The sequence below is a fragment of the Hipposideros armiger genome, unplaced genomic scaffold (genome assembly GCF_001890085.2).
Source record: "Hipposideros armiger isolate ML-2016 unplaced genomic scaffold, ASM189008v1 scaffold_92, whole genome shotgun sequence".
NCBI lineage: Eukaryota > Metazoa > Chordata > Mammalia > Chiroptera > Hipposideridae > Hipposideros > Hipposideros armiger.
The window spans coordinates 3,553,838-3,562,940 of record NW_017731442.1 but is presented as its reverse complement, the minus strand read 5'-3'; the positions used below and the strand labels follow the sequence as shown (position 1 = coordinate 3,562,940).

At 47.3% G+C, this 9,103-nt stretch overlaps 2 protein-coding genes across 4 annotated transcripts in view; one reads left to right on the top strand and one right to left on the bottom strand.

Annotated features, from left to right (window-relative positions):
• Positions 1-6,012, bottom strand: part of MAP1A (microtubule associated protein 1A) — a 20,118-nt gene extending 14,106 nt beyond the window's left edge. Inside the window, exons 1-2 of the mRNA XM_019644875.1 lie at positions 5,733-6,012; positions 4,655-4,756 (exon numbers count right to left, since the gene is read on the bottom strand). Coding sequence (XP_019500420.1) covers positions 4,655-4,756; positions 5,733-5,970 — 340 coding nt within the window. The 5' untranslated portion in view covers positions 5,971-6,012. The remainder of the gene's footprint in view (positions 1-4,654; positions 4,757-5,732) is intronic.
• Positions 6,013-6,091: 79 nt separating this feature from the next.
• The window catches only part of TP53BP1 (tumor protein p53 binding protein 1), a 122,424-nt gene continuing 119,412 nt past the window's right edge, over positions 6,092-9,103 (top strand). The window contains exons 1-2 of one of the 3 annotated variants that reach the window (XM_019644880.1): positions 6,092-6,220; positions 6,534-6,603. The gene's annotated coding sequence lies outside the window, so the exon portion shown is untranslated. Of the gene's footprint in view, positions 6,401-6,489; positions 6,604-9,103 lie in introns of all 3 variants that reach the window. The other 2 variants (XM_019644879.1, XM_019644878.1) reach the window with 2 other exon arrangements.

The following is a 9,103-nucleotide window of genomic DNA, read 5'->3' as shown; positions in this document are numbered from 1 at the left end:
GGGGCGCTTGATGGGGAGGGCGGTGCCAGGGCGGGGAAGAGGGGCTGGTCCATGACGAGGCACTAGAGACTTAACTGTTTCTTGGCCCTCACAATGTCAGTGCTCTGGTGCTTCCGCTGGGGCTGAGGTGTTGTCTAGCAGCTCAAAGAGCCAGCTAGGGTGGTCTCCAATGGCCCTTAGGGCCCTTCTCCCCCAACCCTGCTTAGTCAAGAAATACTCTGTTAGCATCAGCCAAAAGACCAAAGCCCTATGCTAAGGCACATTTTGAGAGATACAGGAGGTATGGGCTGCCTGGGCTCTCCCCCTTCTCTCAGGAACCATCTGCTGCCTCTCCTCTCAGACCCAGAGAGTGACCTTCAGTCCCTGGAGGAGCAGGAAACAAAGGGGCTGGGGGCCTGAAAGCATGGAGTGGGAGTGAGGGGACTGCTTGAGAGGAAGGCTGGGGATGGGAGTTGAGCTGAGCTCTGAGCCACAGCTGCAAAAACCAGAGGAGGGCAGAAATAAGTCTCATATTAGATTGGAGGGCAGTTTGAAATTCTGGTGTGGACACATGGTCCTAGACAATCGGGTGAGGCATAGGGACCCTGGGAGCATGCAATTCTGTGCCAATACAGCATAGCACAGTAACCACACAGGCCTTGAAACTTGGAATTCTTGGGTCACTGGATATGAAGAGGCAGGGTGCTTTCTGCTTTTCAGTGAAAGAGTTAACAGGGACCAAGGAGAATCACCAGGGCCCAAGACTAAGCAAGATTTTCTTACTATAGTCCAATTATTAAATGTAACATAAAGTATTCTTTGGATTAAAAAAAAATCTCATGACTTTGTAGAATGCTGTGTCCCTGTTCTCTCCTTGTCTCTGCACTTTTCTGTGTCTCTTTGATGTCTCTGTCTTATACTATCTCAATACTCCTAATATTGGTGCTGTTTCCCTTAGTTTCTACTTCTGTCTCAGATTTAGTGACGTGCTCTAGGACTCAAAGGGAGGACCTGGAGAGCTCTAGTATTTGATTGCAACTGGGTGATGCTCAGGCTCCCACAGAGTCCTTCTCTACCCTCTTCGCTTCCATCAACCTTCCCCAGTCCTGGCCAGCTCCTAATGCCTTCCTCACATTGACATCCACCCACTCATACCCCAGCACCAACCCCACCCTTGCCCCAGACTGCCAAGTGCAGCTTTTGAAGGTCAGAGAAGCCAAAATAGTCTCTGCTCTCAGCATCCCCCACCCCCCCTTCACTGCCTCCAGAAGAGAGGAGGAGCTGAGTCACCAGTACTGGAGCAGGGCAAGACAGAGGGTGAGGAATCCTTGCTCAGATCCCGGGATGCAAAGCAGCAACATGACAACAGCCCCATTTGGATAGAGAAAGCCATCTGCAGAGATTCATAACACAAACCAGACTGAGTTCTGAGCATCACAAAAGGGAAACACCTCCCTTCTGCAACTTCATACCTCTTATTTCCTCCTGCCTCAAACCTTCCATCTTCTCTCTGCTTTCTAGGGCTCTCTGGAGTGTGCTAAGGTGGGAAACTTGAGCAGACATTTGGCTTGAGAACAAAATAACATTTCCCAGCCCCATGCAGAACCCACCCTTATTAGCGGCTGCGATACTCAAGGGCCACATCCTGGGCATGGTTCCAACTCCCAGTGGAATTATCCTTCAGCCTGACCTTCTGAACAGCCACCCACCACAACCAACTCTACACCCGCTGTGTTCCTAGGCTCTGCTGCAATAAAATGGTGAGATCACAAAGAGCGAGGCCTGAGCTCAGACACAAAGTGAGATCCGAAGTCCTGGATTTGAGACCTAACTCTACCATGTTACTAATCATGCTATTAAACAAGCCACTCCACTTAACCTTTCTGAAAGCTTGCTTTCTGAGCTATAGAATGAGTATAATATTAGTACCATCCTCCAATAATTCTATGAATAGTGAATGGCATAAAATATGAAAAAGTGCATCAGTCCTAGAATCCTAAACCTGCCATGTACAAATGCACTACAAGTCTGTCTCCCTTTTGTGGAAGATTTATGAGAGATCACCTAGGAGATCAGGGAAATCCTAAATCAGAATCTCAGACCAGACCAACTCTTAGCTCCCAGGTAAACCCAGAACTGGAGGTACCTGCAGGAAAGGACTTCAAGTACTATTCACATCCCTGCTTTCTCATTTTAGACAGCAATGTAAAAACCCAGTTGTAAGGGCCAATGAGCTGCTCTATTAATTCAGAATGGCTTTCATGTTTGCAAGTAACAGAACTAGCACTTCCTGAGCACTGCAGGGGTAATGGAGAGCCAGACAGAAGGCCTCTAAACTGGTCCTTCAGCCTGTGTGTTTTAGAGCCCTAAATATCAATCAAGAATTATAAATTACGAAGCCCTCTTCCTTTCCTATAGGTGCCCAATAGTAGAAATATCAGAGTGTTATTTAAGCTCAGTTTTCCACTGTCTCAATTGTTTCTGGTTTTGCTTTATAATGCTTGGAAGCTCCAGGTTTTTTGCAGGAGTTAGAAAGGAAAGCTCCAAGTCACCACTGGAGACCGACTACCTGGTGCAAAATTATCTTAGGAAAGACATTACCAGATTTGACCTCTAGAAGGAGCTGGGCCACTGACTCTCCATTAGAGGGTCCCTCCTTTTTCATGTGTGAGGGTGTGGAGGGGGAGGTGGCTAGGAATGATTGCACTTTCCCTGTCACTTGTAGGATACATTTTTGTCCCTTTTCTCAGCATTTCAGCCCAGGGGTTGAGGAGAGGAGAGAAGGATGGTGGCCCAGCCTGTGGGTAGGCAGGAAGGATTAAGTCATAAGGTACTAGCATATCCCCTTGAGCCCATCCCAGCAGCCTGGTTCCCTTTGCCTCCCCATTAAAGGGAGGCTGAAAGGAGGGGCAGTGTCCGCAGCTGCTCTGGACTGACTGTTGTTTGTGGGGACAGCTGAAAGACGAGCCAGCAGGGGTGGGGCTGTGGCTGTCTTGAGCCTTGTGGGTTTTTCCAGGAAATTCTCCACTATTCTCCGGGGAGATAGTCAGGCCACCATAAAAATGTCCAAACCAAAAAAAAAATTCAATAGGCTAAAGTAAGCCCTGATCTTGGGTGTATTGCCCTAAGCCCCCTGAAGACACCATGGCATAACTCTTTGAAAAGATCTAGTAGGTGTTTATTATATATCAATGCTTGTTTCTGAGAGGTCCCTGAGAGTAACTATGCATCTCCCTGTAAGCATCTTCTCAAGCATCTCTAGATCTTAATTTGAAGAATGGTTAAGTATTTTGGTTTAAGTTCTGTTCATTCACATATCATTCCAGAAAGCAGCCTAATCTTAAATCTCTGTGGCCAAAAGGACAAGGTTAGAGAATTCAGTGTGTGAATTGTGAATTGTTAACTTCAATGCAGTCATTACTTTCATCCGCTGTCATCCCCTTATCCAAGCTTGCACCAAATCTCCTAGGAGTAATAAGTGGTGAAATTATGGATTTTCAATCATCAATGATAATGGAGGAAGCTATGACATGAGTAATTCTAAACAGAAGCCAGTCTCGAAACAGTGAGTGGCTGTCTTCACAAGAAGCCAGTCATATCAAGAAGATGCCAATCTCACATTTTCTAAATGCTGCACATAGTCCTGGGATAATGAAGCCTTAGTCATATTCAACTTGTCTTCTCTCTCCAGGAGCATCTCTAGAGGAGTCAGTGATCAGGGAAATGACTGAAGATGTGGCAGTTAGCAGGAGGAGCAGGAAGAGAAGGGGGGGTGACTATCTACTATAGTAATTATAGTAAATAATTGAGAATTATCCATATAAGATAGGAATTCAGTCATTTGATGCAGTAATTGTTCAGTGGGATGGATTTCATATTCCATAAAGGCACTGACACATGGATTGCTGTGTCAACATTTACCAACAACATGACCAGAATGCCCAGCACTTTTATAATGGGATGTAGAGCTTTCTTCAATTTCCCCTCAGAAACTGTCATGGGATTATAGCTCCTAAAATATTATTTACTCAAATCCCTGACCCATTTCTTCCATCCAGCACAATGGGAAACTGCATCCTGTGAACTTTGACCTCAGAGTCAAATCTCAGAGTATGACTCGCTCTTGTAGCAGTAAAGCCAGGAGTCAGTCCCTGCTTCCACCCTGGATTTGATGGTGCTCATCAGCCCTTGGTACCAGATTTCTGCTCTACTCTGGCAATCTGTTGGCTGATCCAAAGGAGGGACCAGAAACCCTGAAACCTGGAGAGTAGGCTGCACAGTCTGAAGGCAAGTTCTAAGCAACGATCTAGGAAGGTGAGTGGGGGGTTCAAGGATCTTTGTAAAAAGGGAAGCAAGGAGGTTGGGAGACACAGAAAGGGGAACACAAAAAAAAGAGTGGGTTTTTGCATGGGAGTGATTGATCACTCAAGAGAAGTACCTCATTCCTTTAGTACACGTCAATAGCTATCCATAAACCACCCTCTTCTCAGTTAGAAATTACATTCTCCAGGCTCATTCTACCATCATACCATCTGTCTTTAAAGTGTACTGGGTATGTGGGGATAGCTACGGAGCTTTACAACTTTCCTGAGGAGTCCCTCCCTTCTCCCCAGCCAAATCTCTTCTGTGACCAACCCTTACCCCAAGTATTGAGACAAATGACACTAGTCCTAACCTTTGACCTCTGAGGAGAAGTGAGCTAGGTGCCGGGTAATGAAGAGTCTCAATTGTTGGTTCAAGTCAAAGAATGATAAGTCAACGTTCCAGGAGAGAATCCCTGTGAGAGAAAAAGAAACAAAGAAGGCTCTCAATAAGGTCAGAAGGATTGGACTTCAGGGAACACTTCCAAGCTCACAAGAAGGGTAAGGAGAGGGAGGGGAGAAGGACAGCTGCCATGATCAGCCTCATCGATATCTTCAATAGAGGTTATTAGTACCTTTGTCTATCTCCCATCCTGTCCCTTTTTTGGGCTTTGCCTGAGCCAGAAGGAGAAGGGCAGAGTTTAAGCTAAACTTGGTCATTAGTGAGTTTGTATGTGGGAATTTTCTTGCAGAGTCACCCAATTGTAACAGAAGTGACACCTGAGGGCCTATTCCCAGACACTGGGGGCTGCCTTCCAGGGTCCTTACAGCTAAGTAGCATTCTAGACTCTCTTATGCCCCCCTCCTTGCCTCCACCCTCCGTGGCTTGCTTCCACCCGCAGGTGGCTCCGCAGCACTGCGCCACTGGCAGACAACTGGGGAGGGAGGTGAGGACTAAGGAGCATTTGGCCACAAAGGTCACTCTCTCAGGTTGGCCGCCAACACTGAGAGCTTTGAGATTTGTCCACAGCGTTCAGAAAGCACCCTGTGACTGTTAAGGGATCCTAAAGAAGAAACTAAGGTAGGGACATGGACTCTTCAGGGGAAGGTGAGGACTTTTTGGACATCTGGCTCGAGACACTGTGGGAGAGAGGGTGTGACCAGAGGGGCTCCAGGGGCTGCCCAGGGCTCCCCCACTTCAGGGAGATTGCGGAGTGCCATGGGGTATGCGGAAAGGATGGGAAGCGAGATGTTGGGAGCTTGGGAGGATATGGACGGGTGACATGGAAGATGCAGGTGACGGGCTGATGATTTAGATTAACAGGGCGCGTAGATCTCAGGAAGTGCACACTAGGGATGGAGAATGCAGACGTACGCTCTGGGAGGTAAATGCAGATGGCGGAGAAGCTCGGGATGGAGGATGTCCCGAGCACAGCCAGGACAGCGGCTCACCTTGTTCAAGGTGGGCCCGCACGGCCCTCAGCTGACTCTCTGTACCGATATCGCCGATCACGATGAGCAAAGAGTGTTTCCGCAGGTCCCAGCTTGCCGCCGCCACCGCGGCTCCGGCCTTGCACAGCGGCTCCACGGGGTTTTGAGACAGCGGTGAGCCAGGGCTTCGGAGCTCTAGCCCGGGACTTGTCTCCATGGTAACGCCGCGAGGCCGCCCGGGCCCAGCCTCGGTCTCCATGGAAACTCCGTTGGAGTGCTAGGCTGGCCGCGTCCGCTGCAGGGAGAGTGCGCCGGGCTCTTAAAGGCCGGAGGCAGGAGCCGCTCATTGGCTGCTGCCTGTCAGGAGGCGGAGCACTGGCGCCGCAGGGGCCGGGCTGGGGCAGGGGCGCTTCGGCTCTGCAGTCTCGCTTGGTCCCGGGGGCGGGGGGACCTCCCCTTTCACCCCAAGTCGTTCTCCAGAGGAAGCGCCCACTCTGGCTTGGGAAGGGGTGAGGATTCTGAGGGACTGGGTGGAAAAGCGAGTCGATTGCCTCAGCGACGGAAGAAGCTTCTAGTTAGGATGTTTACCCCATAAGTACTGTCTGGCAATTCCGCAGCCTCGCCTGAACTGAAGGAGCCATCTTGTCCCTCTCTGTCTCCGTTTTGTATCGTTGTCTCCATCTGTGTCGGTGTGTCTGTATTATCAGTCTGGAGCTTTTTTTTTTTTTTTTTTTTTTTTTTTTTTTTTTTTTTTTTTTTTTTTGTCACTGCCTGCTAGGGTCTTATACTCCATCCTCGGTTTCCCTGTCCTCATTGCCCCAGGCCCTGGGAGTGCTCTGGAAGGCTGCGCAGTTTTGGAGGGACAGAATGACCTTCCGGCCCTGAGTCCCCGGTGAGTTGTTATTCCGAAGATAGTGGTTGGCTAGTCTCCATCTCTGCTGAGTGCAGGACTCGAGTGCAATGAGCTCAGACTGCAGCAAGGGGGATATGAGTGAAACCCAGGAAAGACCTTCCCAATTACAGGTACTGTGACAGTGAGTTGAGTAACCTTGGGAGACTGTGGTATTATTTCCCCAGGGAACTCTCAAGACCGAAGGGGCAACGTTTGAACCAAAGAAAAGGTTAATCCTTCCAAAGCCAAAGACCCAGGGGATGGAAAGAGGACTAAGGAGGCTCACCCGTTCTATGACTGACTTGGAACATCCTTGTAAAAATGGTGTGTGCTGTTAGCCTACTCTCACCCATTCCTCAACGTGTTCCCACCACCTACTCTGCACTCCAGTTCTTTAAACCAGGACATCGAATCATTCTGTACATGCATGTGTCACACAGAGAACTTTCACCTTGGGCTCCATCAGCACTTTCTTGGTCCCATTTGCCTTACACTTTGGGGATGGTACAGGGTAGAAGGCAGCACATTACTAGATTCAGCAAAGCTGCCTGTGAGCCAAATTTTGACCTGCTCCCCCTCTGGAAACCCTGAGGATTGGACAGTGCATGTTAAGTACCTCACCGCAATCCTGGTCTCTATCATGGAGCATGTGTTGTAGCAAAATAGCCAGGACATTCTGTAATCAATTTAGACATGGCCCTGCCTGAAACTAATATAATAAATCAATTATATGTCAAAAAAATTGGACGTGGCCTTGAAAATCCTTTTTATAGCAGGGAAAAATAAGAGTACTGGCAGAATATCAGATGGTGGGGGTGCCTCACCCTATATGATACATGAGACAGTGTTCTGCTACACCTCCACCCCCCCACTCCCATTTGCAGATTCGATCTGGCAAAAAGCATGGAGAGAGGTGTAGGCCTCCTCTTCTGCAATCAGAAAGAATGCCATGTGGAGGCAGAGAGCCAGAATAGGTTGTTGGGAGAGGAAGGGAACAGTTTCCATAACAACTGTAGAGATGAGGATTTTAACTAGTACAGGGCCCTCAGTGTAAGGGTCAGCAGCAGTTAACCACAGGCTCTGCTTTCATCAAGTCTGACAAAGAGGTTAGACAATAGATGTGAATAGTATAGGGAAGGGACCACGCACTGATCAAATGATAGGGGCAGAAATTCAGGCCTATGAGCTCAGGCCCTGCTAGAATTGGGTTTTACTAATTAGAACTGCAAATGCAGACTATGATATTACTGAACTTGCATATATATGCTGGATGAATATTCAGCAGGCTCCTTTTTGCCAAAGGCAGACAACAGCATAGAAAAATTGAGTATAGGTATCTCTTAATTACCCTACTCTTTCCCACCATTGAGTGATGATCCCAGTATCATCATCATATTATTGGAAAATAGTTTCAGGTGTCAGATGGCACACAGCACTATACAAAGTGCCCTATAAAGAAAACTGGAGTGTTAGCTCCAGAATCTTACAACCGAAGACAGAAAACACTATGCACATGTGTACAAGGCATAGAAACCTATATACTTTGCATACGAATTGTAAAGTATATAAAACCTATTTTGTGTTTAGGAATAGCGTGCTGTGGCAGGAGCCTACTAGTAAAAGGATGTCATTCAAGGACTCATCTGAGGAGATTATTGGGGACCTGTGATATGCATGACTGTGAGGCGTATGCAGTAATGCGTAGTGGTGATAGAGCCCACTGTGGTGTTTTACTTGACTGTTGACCCCTTGGACTGACGAGGTATGATCTTTTGGGAACTCTCCTATTTTATAGTTTCTTCCATGCTCTTGTCATGCAACATTGGCAGATATAATGGCTACAACTAATGCTTTTCAAACTATTTGTGATGAAAGACCTTGAATTGTAGAAGGGATCTGTAAGGAACCACCACTAAACGAGGAGGTTAGAGGAGGTGCAAAAGGAAGGCACTATTATAGGCTCTTTACTTGGGTGTGCACTGGAGCGGGCACCAGGCAGAAGGTAGTATAAATCTCAAATGGTATGAAGGGTAATTGTAACCTTGGCTAAGTTTAAGCTAGTTAGGTGAGTCTCAGCCCCCAGGCCTCCATCAGTTCGTAATGTACAGTGATAAAAAATACCCAGTAGGTAAAAGTATGCACATGCTTAGTAAAGTAGGAGAGGGAAATAACAAGTGGGTGTGGGGAAAAGAGAACCCTGGTACACTGTTGGTGGGAATGTAAATTGGTTCAGCCACTATGGAAAACAGTATGGAGATTCCTCGAAAAAATTAAAAATAGAACTGCTGTATGATCCAGTTATTTCACTTATGGGTTTTTATCTGGAGAAACTGAAAACACTAATTCGAAAAGATATGTGCATCCCTATGTTCATTGCAGCATTATTTACAATAGCCAAGATCTGGAAATAACCTAAGTGTCCATCAGTAGATGAATGTATTAAAAAATGATGTGATACACACACACACACACACACACACACACACACACACACACACAC